Source organism: Pelodiscus sinensis, chromosome 4 (genome assembly GCF_049634645.1).
Source record: "Pelodiscus sinensis isolate JC-2024 chromosome 4, ASM4963464v1, whole genome shotgun sequence".
Classification (NCBI taxonomy): domain Eukaryota; kingdom Metazoa; phylum Chordata; order Testudines; family Trionychidae; genus Pelodiscus; species Pelodiscus sinensis.
The window spans coordinates 108,838,548-108,855,683 of NC_134714.1; the positions used below are offsets into that span (position 1 = coordinate 108,838,548).

The 17,136-nt window shown below is 45.0% G+C and overlaps 1 protein-coding gene across 1 annotated transcript in view; it reads right to left on the minus strand.

Moving 5' to 3' along the window:
• RRAS2 (RAS related 2) overlaps positions 1–17,136 on the minus strand; it is a 99,490-nt gene that overhangs the window by 12,703 nt on the left and 69,651 nt on the right. Inside the window, exons 2-4 of the mRNA XM_075928015.1 lie at positions 10,768–10,855; positions 7,864–7,966; positions 5,927–6,035 (exon numbers count right to left, since the gene is read on the minus strand). Of these exons, the coding sequence (XP_075784130.1) occupies positions 5,927–6,035; positions 7,864–7,966; positions 10,768–10,855 (300 nt within the window). The remainder of the gene's footprint in view (positions 1–5,926; positions 6,036–7,863; positions 7,967–10,767; positions 10,856–17,136) is intronic.

The window sequence follows — 17,136 nt, forward strand, 5'->3', positions numbered from 1 at the left end:
CTCACAGTAAGTTGTGCTGGGCTCTTTTTCCAATAGCGTAATAAACTCTGCATGCATGATACTAAGTATTTTTTAGCAAAAGCAAGGCCAGAGTAGTTCCTCTTATTTGGGGCAGCAGGACATGAGGTTTGGGGAACTGAATTCCTGTGGAAACAAGACTAGTAACAAGAAACACTCTCCATAGAAAATGGAATTTTACCTTTGCTGTGAAGAGCGCCACCATGCCGGGGAACACAGCTGCTATCTGCATACCAAGCCCTGGATCTTTAGCCAATCTTTCACATCAAGATCCCTGGGGACTTCATGTCTACCATTAGCTCTGGATTAGGTCATTATAGGGAGAAGATTTCTTTTGCAGTAATTTATTCATGTATTGTGTCTGGTGTTCGTTCTCTATCAGAGCTCTATATCCAAACAGAAGGTGACAAATGCTTGGCATGCTGCATTGAGATAAGCACTCAAACCAAGTTTGGTCCTACAACAGTCAAACATTACAGAATGGCCTCACAAGAACATCTGCTCCTCTGCTTTGTATATAACCCAAATCATAGTCTTGCATGATTTGAAGAGCACACAGTCAACAGAACATCTAACTCCCTGCCCCCACAAACTAGGGATAATCTTCCCTTCTTTACGAGACACTCTGGACTAGAGTGCATTCATAACTCCCAGTACCTCTAATGCTACATAAACTCTTTTAAAATACACATGAAAAGAATGGAGCTCTGCTATAGTGTGGAGGTCTATTTTGCTCTATCAACTGAAAAACAAATCTGAAAGGACTGTATTGCCAAGCTATTCTGGATTCCCTAATTAATCCATAGAAGTCAAAATTCACACAGTGTAACTACAGTCACTTTGTCCCCTAATAAGCTACAGCTACATTTGTTGGTGGAATGTGGCAGCTGTTTAACACACTAATACACAAAAGTTCATAAACAGCGACCAGTAATGTTCAAATGGAGTGTGAATTTAGACAGGAAAAATTTGGTTCCCTAAAAAGAGGTCAATTTTGTGCAGTTTAAGTCTCACCTCAAAAAACAGCACCTCTGGCAGCACAGTGCTGTGCTAATGAATTACTTAAGTACTGACTCAGAGGAAAACTATCACCCTACTAAACCACAAACCACTTCCCCGCAGCACCCTGGATTTTCCTTGAAAGCGTTCCATCCAGAGGCTCATGAAGGCCTGACCCCATTTTGTTTGTGATTAGCAGCCCATAAGGCTGCCCCTAACATGTTACTGGGAAAAGCTGCTAAGTTAGGTACCTGATGTTTTCTTTCAACTCCTTTGAAAGGGAATCAATGTTCTTAAAGTGACATTAATACAGTACTTTGAGAAATTACTGTACAGCATACATTTATGATAAACAAGCAGCTGAGAATAGAATGTTCACCAAGTCATGTGCCAAACTGGAGGTATTTTTACCAAGCTGTGACTGGCTGTACTAGCAATCTGAAGACTTGTTTTGCAGCCTATATTAACTCCAACCTCTTAAATCCATATTCCTAGAAATATGGACCAGAGGACCAGGAATCTAATTAAGTGCATATATATGGCTCTCTTGGAACTCCCAAAACTACAGAAGGATCCAGTAACACTGCTGAAACCTCATTACTTACCTCACATGGGTGTTTTGTAGTTTTGTATTTATGTATTCTTTTGCAACTCAAAAGTATTTTTTCTTCCTTCATCAGGCAGCCATAGTGGACATATTTGTGTACCCTACCCACAGGTCTAACTCCATTAGTGCTGCCCAAAAAGTCCTTCAAACAGCTCAGTGTTATAGGGTTGGTCTTTCCTCATACCCACTCCATCAATGCCCTATAGCAGGCATGTCCAAAGTCCGGCCCGCGGGCCAATTGCGGCCCGTGTTCCGGTTTAATACGGCCCCACAGGTAATTTGGCAATATCTATCTTTTATGGCCCCCAACGAATCCATATGTATTGAGATGAATACATTGTAAAATCTCAGTTAATGTCAGTTGGTCTAAATCAGTTATAAATATATTTGGACACAACATGTATACTTGGTGTTATGTTCCTGTTCATATTTTTTGAACTTAAAAGTTGACAGACAACCTTTTTACCAATAATATGTAATGTACTTTACAATGTTCCTGACATATATTTCAGCTTCCTCGATTTTTTTTTTCATCTGGCCTTCAGATGAAAGGCAGAGTGATTTAACACCTGTTTAGATTTGTCATCCATGTGACGAAATGAAAAGTATGCCGTTTGCAATAAACTTTGCATAAAATAGTTAATTTGCATTTAATTTTAATGGTTCAAAGAATGTCAGGCAAAATGGTCGGCCCTCACGCATGTTCACTTCATCAAATCTGGCCCTCTTTGAAAAAAGTTTGGGCACCCCTGCCCTATAGCAACAACCCACTGAGCTAGTGGTGTTTTATCAAGGTTACATTAGACCTCCTTGAATCTCATAGCCATTTACCTGTGCAATAGTCTGAAAAACACTTGCTGAAAGCCAGATGCCACAAAACTCAGATTATTAATTGCTTGTATTTTATGGCACTGAAACACTTTCCTGTGTACATCCCAAAGTACAAAATGGGTTTTTATTAATGTAAAAACACAGAGGTGCACCTATGTTTACATACACAAAACAATTGCATGATACAGCTAGATCAACTGAACATTAGCTAGGAAGCTACAGAAAATTAAGGATACAGTCTTATAAGTACCACATGTTAATAAACAGCTGCCACTGATCAAAAGTAAGTTACTTTCTTACTTTTACAGTTTACTTTCTCTGATATGGATATCAACTGTTCTATGATCCATTATAAAAAGGCTCTTCCTCACATTACAACGAAAGCTCCCCCAATGCTTCTCTGTAAGGAATATGGTCTGTCCAAAGCATTAATTACATGCAAGATACCACAGAAACTACTGCAAGCTATAAATTCTGACATAACCAAAGGTTCTTGCCTGGAGAGCATGTTTCATAAAAATACAAGCAAACTACTGTAGAGTTTAGGTGGCATAGGAAAGTCAGGACATGCTTCTTTGTAGGACAATGAAAATCCTGAGGATCATTCTTTTGATCAGATGATCATGAAACATCCACAGAAGCGTCTCAGTACTTTGGCTGAATAAGCCTGGGCAGATGCAGTATTAATCTAAACTTAACTTGTTGCCTCTCTTCCAATGAAGTCCCTATGCTCAAGGGGGAAAGGGGCATGCTCTTAACCTGAGACAGCTAATTTAAGATGATAAATCCCAGTGAAAACAAGGCAGTTCATAATTTTGATAAAATTAGCAAGTAGCATTAAAGATTCTCTTTAAGAACACTGCTCAAAATTCTTGGGCTATGATCCAAGAATCTGCCATAGTCTAGAACCAGAGTAATTTCTTCTAGTAAAACAAGGACTGACATACTGTTTTCCAACACCTGGTGAAGAGAAAGTTAATCTTCCTCACTAATTCTCTCTCTCTCATATCTGTTAACCATTTTATGGCCTCTCAGAATGATGTTGATATTTAACAACAACAAACAACAACAACAACGGAAGCATCTACTGATAAGGGCATTTCACACACTGTAGAAGTACTATCCCATCCTCTGTACATTCAGGCAGATATCTGTATCTTTACATATCCAAAGTAGTCTTTGCCATCTTATCTGCTAAATATGTCTAAAGATATCAAAAAAACATAACTGGTGAACTTGGGAGAGGTGCCAAGATATTCTACCAGATATCAGAGCTTGAATTGGGTAGTTAAGACCCTCTCAGTCTACTTCAGGAGCCAATCTGTTTGAAGTGTGTAATGTATTTTATTGGGGATTGAGCTCAATTTTGGAGTTATTTCTTTTTGGAAAATTAAGTGAAAATGTACGTGCTTCATTTACTGCTCTTGGGTGGGGCTGCAGATGAAAGGTTCAGTAGCAGGCTGCTCCTGGGAAAGAACTACCCCAGCTCTCTCACTACAGCAGTTCAGGACCAGGTGAGAATCACTTGTCCATGGCCACTGCAGCTCCAGAAGGCACAGCACATCCCACAGCTGAGGCAGATACAAGTTTGCCTTCCACCTGTACTCCCCAACCAGAGTGAGGAATGCAGCAAACTGTGCACTCTCCACCCACTCACTCCCTGATGGAGGTGAACAGTCAGCAATGTTCTTGAATTAATCAGGGACTGGGGGGAAGCAGCAATCCTGCTTCCTAAACTCCACAAAGCAAGGCTACTCCCCATGGGCTGCATGCGGCCTGTTCATTGGGGCCCACAGTGTGGTTTGGGTTTATGCTGGGCTCAACATGTGGCCCGCAGATGGGAGCAGCCCGCAGATGGGAGCCAAAACAAAAAAGTAGTCAATATCATGGTCTTCTATTAATATGCGTTTTAGTACAGGCAGTCCCCGGGTTACGTACAAGATAGGGACTGTAGGTTTGTACTTAAGTACAAATTCAACTTAAGTCAGAACTGGCGTCCAGATTCGGCCGCTGCTGAAACTGACCAGTGGCTGACTACAGGAAGCCCGAGGCAGAGTTTCTCTGCCCCAGGCTTCCTGGAATCAGCCGCTGGTCAGTTTCAGCAGCGGCTGACTTGGACGCCTGGGGCAGAGCAGCTGGGGTGCTGCCGGGTTGGTCCAGTAGCGCCGAGGAGCAGCCCTGCGGGACCAACCGGCAGCACCCCAGCTGCTCTACCACAGGCGTCTGCGAGAAAAGCCTGGTCTGCCGGGGGGAGGGGGGGGCGCGCACTAGCTGCATCCCCGTCCCCCCAGCAGACCATGGAGATGCAGGCGATGGGACCGAGACACGCCGCGGTGCCGCCGCCCGGGTCTTCCGCAGCTTTGCTCTGCATCTCTCTGGTCTGCTGGGGGGAGGGGAACCCAGCAGACCAGGGAGACGCGGAGCAGCTTCTCTCATCCCGGGGGACATGGGCGGCGGGACCGCGGCGCATCTGGGCGGTCCCGCCGCCCGTGTCCTCCGGGGCGAGAAAAGCCCCGTTCGTAAGTACGGAGCTGACATAAGTTGGATCCGCGTAACTCGGGGACTGCCTGTAGTTAAATTCCTAGACTGTCATTGCTCATTAAAGGTGCTGTCACATGGTTGGAAATCAGGTAAATATTGCATTTTATTAATATCCGCAGAACTAACTTAAATGAGGCCTGCGTGTTGTGTGGTCTTGCCTTAATCTTTGTATTCATACCCATCAGTGTGAAAGAAGCTATTTGCATGTATATGCAACCACGCTTAAGTTGTGACCCTTGACATGAACTGTGAGTATCATTGCAGCCCCCAGGCTTCCAAAGTTGAGTAGCCCTGCCCTAATGGGTACCTGGGGAGTGCGAGGCTTGGCGTTGCGGTTGTGCTGGACAGAGGGTGGGGTGGCTCCAGCCATCCCCTATTACCTGCTTAGTGTCTCTTTCCTGGATAGTTTTCTGAGAACCACTCCAGGCACATCCCATTGTCCTGGCACAATCAAACCCTGACCTTGCTTTACGTTATGACGAGGAAGCTGTATACTGAATTTGGTGATCCTAGATCTTTAATGTTTATGGGGCGTTCTTGGACGGAAACACAAACTCTCTCAAATCTACAGCAGATGGAAAATTTAATGAAGATCAGACAAGCTCACACCTGAAATTGTTCAACCCAATATATGAATAAATTTAGCCTGCACCTGAGTTCCAGAAGCCGATAAGAGAAGTAGCTGTAGCAAGAACTTAATATTTTGATCCAGAAAGTTGTCCCCAAAAATTAAGAACATCAACTATAGCAGCTGTTGAATTGCCTTTATTTCTCTTCCATTGTGATTAATTATAAATATCGCATGAAGAAAGTCATTTGTTCCAACTACTCGTTTTAAAAATTTGAAATCAATCATCTTGACAACTCCTATAAAAGCCATGTACAAAGAAATTAAGATTCTCAATATACAATATTGCCAACCATTTTTACCTGTCTTTGATGATCCAGGTCTGCTTTGTTACCAACTAGAATCATAGGAAATTCATCACGGTCTTTAACTCTAAGAATCTGCCTTTGAAACTTGTAAATTTCTTCAAAACTGAAAAAGAAAAGTAAGGAAGATTTATATGTACAAGTTCATAACCTATGGTGTCACAAAAAATTGAAGTGGAATTACACCCATCCTACGTGGGCAGGGTGCTCCGCGCATGTGCAGATTGCTCCGTGCTAGCTCTTCCGGGGTGTAATCAACTCGCCACAGGCAAGTAGATTACACTATTTGTCGAGCCCTGTACATGGGTATGATTAAATGAAGAGATGGGGTTGCAAGTGTCCTAAAATAAGATACTGTATCATGTATGGGACAATTAGGTAACCGCTAAGCTAGCTCACCCAATTAAAATGAAGCTTAACACATCTCAGTACCGTGTAATTTATAGGACCTATTTTGATCCTTTAGAGCAGTGTTTCTGAAAGTGTTCCACAAAGTAACTTCCAGAAACATTAACTGGCCACCCCAGTTTATTTCCTGGCACCGCGGCCACGGAGCATCATGACTCCCATTGGCTCCGTTCATCCTTTGCAGCCAAGGGGAACCGGGAGAAACGGCATGGGCTGGTCCACCACTTGCCACAACTGCCCTTGGCTGCAAAGGATGAAACAGAGCCAATGGGAGCCACAAGGCTCCATAGCTGCAGCGCCAGTAAATAAACTGGGGTGGCCAGTTAATGTGTTTCTAAAAGTGATTTCGCTGATTTAACAGAGCACTTTCAGAAACACTGCTTTAGAGAACGGAAATGTAACGTGTCCCAATTAACCTAAGACTAGGGTTGATACAACTTTACAGATATCTGTTTTTCCTTGAATGGCAGGAACAGTAAAACTCCAGTGGTCCGGTATCCAATGGTCTGGCACCATCTGGAACCCGGAAGTGCTCCAAGCAGCCGGATAATTGGAGCTGCTCTGCCCCAGGCTTCCCCGAGTCAGCTGCTGGTCAGTTTCAGCAGTGGCTAACTTGGGGAAGTCTGGGGCAGAGCAGCTGGGGTGCTGCCGGGTTGGTCCCGCAGCACCGAGGGGCACACCCTCCCCCCCCCACTCCACCCCTGGCCCCTCATAGCCTCCCGCCTCCCGATAGTCCAGCATATCTGATAATCCAGCACCCCCTGGGTCCTAAAGGTGCTGGATTATCGAAAGTTTACTGTATTAGTATCAGCTATGTGTATACATGTGTTTGAAAAGGTATTCCTACTTAACACAACAGAAGATTGTGTTATGGCAGTACGAGCCTTTTGCTAGTTTTCAAATATTTATGAAGGATACAAATTTTATTCTTACGCTCAAAGCACATAGGACAATTTAAATTTTTTTTTTTCAAATACCATTTAGGATTTTAATTCTAGGAACCCAGGTTTTAAATTGCTAGCCAAAACACTCACTGTGTGCAAACAGGACTACAGAGTCCAAAATTTCAGCTAGCATTCACAAAGCCAAATTGGTCTTCCCAACAAAGTCTACATGGGCACTCCCGATGTTTTAAACCTTTGCTTTTAATTATAAAACACCATCAATTTGAAGAAAATCCTCTTGCCTGGAAACACAAGTAATGTGAAAGGGCTATCCAAGTACAACAAAAGCTTTATCTGACATTTTGGTGAAATGAGGAATGCCAGTAAGTGAAAAAACTTAACTAAAAGGGAGGGAATATGGATACAGGAGAGGGCACGGGTAGGAAGTTAAGACATGGGAAGGGTTCAAGGTGCTGGATTCAGGAAGTGCTCACTTCAGGCACCTTCCCCACTAGTAGCAACCTGCCCCTGGCTGGTTCCAGCAGAGATGTACCTAGGCAGCTCAATTTCTACTAAAAACCTCACAGAAGAGTTATCAGATGGAGTATTGGCTCAGGCTTTCATGGTTGCTTTCGGACTTACCTCCCTCTGTCAGTGACCGAGAAGACAAGGAGAAAGCCCTCTCCAGTTCTCATATACTGTTCTCGCATAGCTCCAAATTCTTCTTGTCCTGCTGTATCCAGAACTGCACAAAAGTAGAAAGACTAATTACTAAATTTATGCTCCTAGTTTGTAAAACTTTACCTCCTTAACCAGTTGAAACATGATCACTTCTTTAAGAAAAATCTCTAAATGTCCCCAGCATATGAAAAATTACTTCTGTAGTTTTAGAATCAGAATCCTGGGGCTGGAAAAGACTTCAGGAGGTCATCAAGTCCATTCCCCTGCCCAAAGCAGGACCAACCCCAAGTCAATCGTCCCAGCCATAGCTTTGTCAAACCAAGACTTAAAAACCTCAAAGGTTGGAGATTCCACCACTTCCCCAGGAAACCCATTCCAGTGCTTCACCTCCCTCCTAATGAAATAGTTTTTCCTCATATCCAACCTAGACCTCCCCCACTGTAATTTGACATCATTGCACTTTGTTCTGCCATCTGTCACCACAGACAGCACCCTCTCTCCATCCTCTTTGGAACCCCCCCCCCCCCCCATCAGGAAGTTGAAGGCTGCTATCAAATCCCCCCTCAGTCTTCTCTTCTGAAGACTAAATAAGCCCAAAACCCTCAGCCTCTCCTCATAGGTCATATGCTCCAGCCCCCTAATCATTCTGACTGCCCTCTGCTGGACCCTCTCCAATGCATCCACATCCTTTCTATTATGAGAGCCCTAGAGCTGGACTCAATACCCCAGATGTGGCCTGACTAGAGCCAAATAAAGGGGAATAACGACATCTCTGGATCTGCTGGCAATGCTCCTCCTGATGCAACCTAATATGTCATTAGCCTTCTTAGCTACAAGGACACACTGTTGACTTTCATCCAGCTTCTCATCAACTGTCATCCCCAGGTCCTTTTCTGCTGAATGGCTACTTAGCCCGTTGGGCCCCAGCCTGTAATAATGCTTGGGATTCTTTCATCCCAAGTGTAGGATTCTGCACTTTTCCTTGTTGAACCTCATCAGATTTCTTTTAGCACAATTTCTCCAATTTGTCTAGATCACTCTGGACCCTATCCTTACCCTCCAGCGTATCTACCTCTCCTCTAGCTTAGTGCCATCCACAAACTTAAGAGTGCAATCCACCCCCTCATCCAGGTCATTAATAAAAATGTTGAAGTTTTATTTCCAATGAAGCTATAGATAGCTGTCTATATTCACTGGAATCTTGCTAAGTAAAGGACTCTTTATGGCAGTGGCTCAAATCACAAGCATTAAGTCTGCATAAGCCAGACCTGAAAACACATTTGTCGCCCTTTTTGACCAGTTCATGCCAGGCTAAAATAGCTGTTGAAGAGTGCCTGGATGGGTGTCCTAAAATAGTAGGTTAACAAGAGTCTCAATGGACTAGTTTACATACCGCCTGGGTAGCACTCACAACAGTACATCGTACCAGAGCCACTGCTCAGAAAGGTCAAGAGCTGAGGAAGTTCTGTCTATACAGGTTAGACCTCCCTGGTCCAGCACCCTTTAAACCCAACTGGTCCCAGATAAGGACCTTTTTCAGACTGGGGAGGTCATTTAAAGCCCCCTGCCCCCGCTGCCCTCCCCCCAAAATCATTCCCCATGGGATTTCTGGCTCCCAACACAGCCCAGATGAGCCACTTGCCAGTTCCCTGCCCCACCTCCCGCAGCCCAGCTGAGGTGCACACCAGCTCAAATACCTTCCGCCCCATTCCCTGCCAGATCCTGATTCCCCCTCGCAGCCTGACAGCTGTGCACTGGCTCCCAGGCCCCCCACACCCTGCAGCATGCCAGGACCTTTCTGATCCTGGAACATCCATGGTCTCTACTGGACCAGAAAATCCCAGATTTTAGAGATGCAACATGTTCTAAGAAATCAAGGCCCAAAAATAAGATTTTGATTCCTTTAGGGAACAGAAACTGCAAGTGCTGAGTATCTCTAAAGAAAGAAGCTCTTGATTTACTTGCAGAGCCATAACTTCTGTTAGGCATTTAAATTGGCACTAAACCTATATAAAGTTTTAAGTTTGATCAGGTCTTTGCTAGTCAGTGAATGCCATTAAGACTGGAGCATAAGTTTTTAAATGGATAATCATGAAAGCATAAATCAAAATACATAGCACAATACAGGCAGTCCCCAAGTTACGCGGATCCGACTTACGTCGGATCCGCAGTTACAAACGGGGCCCTTCCTCTCCCTAGTCTCCAGCAGACCAGGGAGAGGAAGCAAAGCAGCGGAACACGCGGCCAGCTGACAGCCCAGACCAGGGGGAGGGGGAGCAGAGCGGAGCAAAGCCGCGGAGCCCGAGGGCAGCAGGATAGCCACGGCGCGTCTGGGCTGTCCCGCTGCCCGCATGCTCCGCGGCTTTGCTCCGGACGCCTGTGGTACAGCAGCTGGGGCGCTGCCGGTTGGTCCCGTAGCGCCGCTCTGGGCGCCACTGGACCAACCCAGCAGCACCCCAGCTGCTCTGCCCCAGGTGTCCCCAAGTCAGCAGCTGCTGAAAATGACCAGTGGCTGACTACAGGAAGCCCCTGCCCCGGGCTTCCTGGAATCAGCCGCTGATCAGTTTCAGCAGCAGCTGACTTGGGGATGCCTGGGGTTCTTAAGTTGAATCTGTATGTAAGTCAGAACTGGCGTCCAGATTCAGCCACTGTTGAAACTGATCAGTTTCAGCAGCGGCTGAATCTGGACGCCAGTTCCGACTTCCATACAGATTCAACTTAAGAACAAACCTACAGTCCCTATCTTGTACGTAACCCGGGGACTGCCTGTACTGTTTGATCTAGTACAAGCCTTTTATAATTCAAGTTCAAATAATCATTAGACTGTTTAAATACCAATATTTGATGATGCTTTAAAACACTTACTGTCCAACCGGGCAGCTCTCTCATCTATCACACACTGTTTGGTGTAGGAATCTTCAATTGTTGGATCATAATCTGTGACGAAGTAGGACTGCGGAAAAAAACAGAATGTATGTATGCGCACAGGACACACACACACACACACACACACACACACACACACACACACACAAAACGCACTGTTTAATGAAGTTATTAATTACTTGTGGTCTATCAAACTTAAAACTAGGGAAAGTTCGTGGCCTATTGAAGGTCAGTTATTTTCTGCACTGAACCAAAAAAAAACAAAAAAAACAAAAATCATCCAAATCAGACTAAACAATAAATCTAAAAAGGATTAGTCATATGGCAACCTCTGGCAATGGCATGACATGGGCAAACATCTGAGGGGGCAAGTGTTATTAATCCTGGATACATTTTGTCATTTACATGGTAACGTTCTTTAAGGACATAAAATCCTGCGTTCTCAGTGAACCATTAAGTTAACCTAACGTTTAACCGGCTAAACCAAGTTTAGGCAGGGCCACTGCAGGCCTAGAGCAGGTAGCTGGGAAATTGCTCCAACCTTACCCATTAGCGGAATTGATAAGCATCCCCACTTAAGGGTAACAATCACTGGCTAAATCTTCCACGTCCCGAATATTAACTCCCTTTGAGGTTAATAACTAATCTAAACATTCACTGGAATAACTACCATTTGCACTAATAGTCTTATCTCAAAGCACATGAGTTTTAGCTGGTTTTCTTGCATAATTTTGGAATATTTCTCAAGTGTTTGAGACAGTTTAATTGATCAACTCTCCTTCCAATGACACTTGTTTTTATAATTTTGCTATGCCAGTCCTACTTCCTTCACCCTATTCCACTAACATTTATTTTTAAACTCTGCATCACTTTCACCCCTTTCCATTTGAGAAACACTAAACCAAGTTCACCCCGATGTTGTTAACGCCAACAATAGTTTGGCTCTTTATTTGGCCTTCCGCCTCACTAGTCCCATTAACCATTACAACAGTGATAAAAGTATCAAATTCATTATTATAGTGATAAAAACCTCAGGGTGAAACAGAGCAGCTCGGACAAAACTGTATGTTGAACAACAATACTATACAAGACACGGTATTGTGAACCCCAAAATCTAGTCTCAATGGAGCAGCCATCACAATTTGCACACGTTCTTAGAATATTTAGAAATATCAAGTATGATATTTAAATGGTTTGGCAGAAGTCTTTCAAATGGACTAGGGAATTTAAAGAGACAGATGGCTTTTGGGCCCATTGGCCTATTTGAACATGCATATCAATTTTATTAAGTGAAAAGTAAAATCTTTAAGCGTTCCACAGCCCACATATTAGCTTTTACTTAATTAAAATCCTCTTGCTGCCAATAAGCTGAATGAACCTGTAGATCACTTAAAAACAGTAATTTAGAATAATGGTGGGGAATATGCATGTAATAGGATAGTTGATTAACTGATAAGCAAAAGCTTATAGGTTAATGCTATAGACTACATGCATTTCCACTTCCCCACCAATAAATTTTTTAACAACAGGCTGGCCATCAGCCCAGCTCAGTCATGGCTTGTGATAGGTCCAACACCTACCGCTGCTGCAGCTCTGCATTTAAAGTGCATTAAGAGCTATGTGTCAGGCAGCACAGATCAACTCCGGCTTGCAACCCCCCGGACAGGAGCACGGGGCAACAGTCAGCCCATCTGTGCGACGAGCTGGTTTTTAAACTGGCTCCCCCCGCATACCAGCTCCTGCCTGGCACCCTGCACTGCTGCCTCTGATACAGAGACAGAGGCAGCAATGCGGATTGGCCAGGGGCTCCCCGGGAGAGGTGCCGGAGTGCACGGCTGGCCCTATCCCTGGGTACTATAGAAGAGTTGACTAACTGATAAGAATGTATGAGGTTACGCGACTATTCAATTAACTGATATTTAACATCCCTAGTGGGGAATAGTCCCTTGTTTACTTCCAGATTCACAGTCACCACACACTGTATCCTTTTAAGCCCATATTTAAAACAAAAATCAACCTAAAAAGTGTATTCAATCAGCCCTCGAATCAGCCTTGTCAGCATGAACGCTTCAATACCTCAACGTAATATTTTAAATAGAATGTGAGCCATCTAAAAGCTGAAGAGTCAGCAATTTAGAAAACCCACTAACTTTCTCTACAACATGTCTTCCCCACAAATCTTGCACACACATTGCTTGTCTAATTTCACTATGGGTTTGTGTGTCTACTTTGCAAAAACCCTGCAGCAGCAGGGCACAGGGCCTCAAACAATTGGGTTGTGCTCTGCCCTCCCCCCCCACAAAACAGGCAGCTGGTGAGAGTCCCCCCACATTCCTAGAGGGGGTGGGGCTCAGACTTCCAGCTTTAGCCATGGAGTAGGAGATGGCAAGCTCTAGCTCTGCAGCCAGGGGAAGTAACCCAGCTGCATGGCTTCAAGCTCCTGCTCCAGGCTCACCAACCCCTATCACCTATGCCCCTCCAGATCCAGGGCTTACTTGAACTCCCAGCTTTCCAGGGCTGGGTAAGGCATTATCTATAGTGGTAATTGAGCGACAACGCTCGTATTGTTCATGGGCATGCGTACACACACACACACTCACCTTGCTGCAGCAAGTACTAGTGTAAACGCCACTCAAGAGTAGGGGGTGGAAGTTTTCTGTTGCCAAATGTACTAACAAATAGTGTTTACACTGCCTGGTACAGCTGTGTTGACACAACCCTGTGGCTAGCAGCTTTGTAATGTAGGCATACCCTATGTCTGCTGTGAAAAGCAGTATTTGTTTGTTACTGTCCCTTCTCATTGCCTCCTTGCAGCAGCAGATTGCTAGCTAGGGGGAAGCAATATGGAACAAAGTATTACTTTTCACAGGAGACTTAGCTAGCAAGTGTAAAAACGGGAGCAGGTAAAAAAACCTGAGACAACGTGCAAAGCATTGTGTGTGTTTCTATTCTGTGTAGGTCCAAAGAATAGACAACAGAACTGAAGTGCTAATTCAGTGGGTACTTAGCACCCACCCACAGGCAGCTGCCCTCCACTCTCCCAGAGCCTCCTGCCCATCAACAGCCCTCACAAACTTCTCTCACTCCCTCCCAGCCACTCACAGATGCTGCCATAAGCTGTTCCAACATATACAGGAGGGGCTCAGGGGGCAGAAAGAGGCAGAGTGGGGGCAGCCTGGGGATCAAGCACTAGGGATGTAAAATCCCAGAATATTTAACCAGTTAACCCATATCCCACAGCAGGGTGGGCCCAGCCAGGTAGGAGCAGAGGAGGATAAGGGGCACTCCGGCCTGCCCCCCATTTAATCGGTTAAACGTAACATTTAATTGGTTCACTAACTGACCAGAATTTTCATAGCATCATAGAACATTAGAACAGGAAGGGACTGGACTGTGAGGTCATCAAGTCCAGTCCCCTGCCCTCATGGTAGGACCAACCACCTTCCACTCTTAAATATCTCCAGAGGTGGGGATTCCACAACCTCCCTGGGCAATTTATTCCAGTGTTTAACCATCCTGACAGGAAGTTTTTCCTAATGTCCAACCTAACCCTCCTTTGCTGCAATTCTTTCTGATCATGATTCTTTCTGATCATGAGGGGGCAAGAACAATTTTTCCTCCCTCCTCTATGTGACACCCTTTTAGATACCTGAAAACTGCTATCATGTCCCCTCTCAGTCTTCTCCTTTCCAAACTAAAACAAGCCCAATTCGTTCAGTCTTCCCTCATAGCTCATGTTCTCCAGACCTTTAATCATGCTTGTTGCTCTTCTCTGAACCTTCTCCAAGTTCTCCACATCTTTCTTGAAATGTGGTGCCCAGAACTGGACACAATACTCCAACTCAGGCCTAATCAGTGCAAAGTGGAGCAGAATAATGACATCTCATGTCTTGCTCACAACACTCCTGTTCATGCATTCCAGAATCATGTACGTTTGGTTTTTTTGCAACACTGTCACACTCCTGATTCACATTTAGATTTTGGTCCACTATGACCTCTAGATCACTTTCTGCTGTACTCCTTCCTAGACAGTCGCTTCTCATTCTGTGTGTGAGAAACAGATTGTTCCTTCTAAAATGGAGTACTTTGCATTTGTCCTATTTAACTTCATCCTATTACCTCAGACCATTACCTATTACCTATTACCTCAGACCTATCACCTCTGGTTTGTCCAGATCATTTTGAATTATGACCCTATCCTCCAAAGCACTTACCACCATGCTGGGAGGGGTTGCATCTACAAACTAAATAAGTGTACTCTCTAGGCCATCATCTAAATTGATTAAGATATTGAACAGAACTGGTCCCAAAACAGACTCCTGCAGAACCCTACTTCTTATGCCCTTCCAGCAGGATTGTGAACCATTAGTAGCTACACTCTGAGAAAGGTTATCCAGCCAGTTATGCACATGCCTTACAGTAGCCCTGTCTAGGTTGTATTTCCCCAGTTTATTACTAAGGTGGTTGTGCAAGACTGTATCAAATGCCTTATTAATATCTAAGTATACAAAATGCACCGCTTCTCCCTTATCCACAAGGCTTGATATCCTATCAAAGGAAGCTATCAGATTGGTTTGACATGATTTGTTCTTTACAAATCCATGCTGGCTGTTCCCTATCACCTTCTAGATCAGCAGTTCCCAACCTTTTCCAGATGGGGACCTGATTTTGACAATCAGAAAGACTTGGTGACCCAAGGCAATTCAAAAACAGAGGGAGAAGGGAGGACAGAGCCACCTGGGGAGACACTTGGCGACCCTTTTGAAATGTAATGGTGATCCATATTTGGGTCCCGACCCATAGATTGGGAAACCCTGTTCTAGATAATTGCAGATGAATTCCTCAATTGCCTGCTCCATTATCTTCCCTGGCACAGAAGTTAAAACTGACTGGTCTGTAGTTTCCTGAGTTGTTCTTATTTCCCTTTTTATAGATAGGCACTATATTTGCCCTTTTCCAGTATCTCACCTGACTTCAATGACTTTCCAAAGATGTAGCTAAAGACACAGATACCTCCTCTATCAGCTTCTTGAGTATTCTAGGATGCATTTTATCAGGCCCTGGAGACTTGCAGATATCTAATTTTTCTAAGTAAGTTTTAACAAGTAAACCTACCCCATTTCCACTAGCATTCACTATGTTAGGTATCTAGTCACCATCTAACTTCTTGGTGAAAACGAAAACAAAGTAGTCATTAAGCACCTCTGCCATTTCCAAGTTTCCTGTTGTTTCTTCCTCTTCATTGAGCAATAGGCCTACCCTGTCTTTGGTCTTCCACTTGCTTCTACAGGCAGTCCCCGACTTACGAATGGGGCTTTTCTCACCCCGGAGCTCGCGGGCGGCAAGACTGCCCAGAGCGCAGTGGTCCCGCCACCGCGTCCTCCGGGGCGAGAAAAGCTGCTCCGGGTCTCCCTGGTGTGCTGGGGTGGGAATCCCCAGCACAGCAGGGAGACCCGAGCAAAGCCGCCACAGGCGGCAGGGTCCCCTGCCTCTGTGGCTTTGCTCCTGTCTCCATGCTGTGCTGGGGGGGGGGGGGCGGGACTCCCCCAGCACAGTAGGGAGACAGGAGCAAAGCCCCAGAGGCGGCGGGACCTCTGCATCTCCGTGGCTTTGTTCAGGTCTCCCTGGTCTGCTGGGGGGGGGGGAGGGGCACAGCTAGTGCTCTCCCCGCCCCCCCCCCCCCCCCCCAGCAGACCAGGCTTTTGTTGCAGGACGCTTGGGGTAGAGCAGCTGGGGTGCTGCCGGGTGGGTTCTGCGGGGACCTACCTGGCAGCACCCCAGGTGTTCTGTCCCAGGAGTCCAGATTCAGCCGCTGTTGAAACTGATCAGCGGCTGATTCCAGGAAGCCAGGGGCAGAGCAACTCTGCCTCGGGCTTCCTGTAGTCAGCCGCTGATCAGTTTCAGCAGCGGCTGAATCTGGAGCCAGTTCCGACTTACATACAAATTCAACTTAAGAACAAACCTATAGTCCCTATCTTGTACGTAACCCGGGGACTGCCTGTAATATATTTGTAGAATGTCTTATTACCCTTTATGTCTCTAGCTAGATTGAGCTAATTTTGTGTCTTTGCCTTTTTAATCTTGTCCCTGCATACTTGTGTTATTTGCTTATATTTGTCCTTTGCAATTTGACCTAGTTTCCACTTTTTATAGGATTCCTTTTTTATTTTTAGATCATGCAAGATCTCCGGTTGAGCCAAGGTGGTCTCTTACCATACTTGGTCTTTGCTTTTGGGCCCTTATTAAAGTCCCTTTGAAAAAAAATGCCAACTCTCTTCAGTTATTTTTCCCCTTAATCTTGCTTCCCATGGGTTCTTACCTACCAGCTCTGAGTTTTCTAAAATCTGC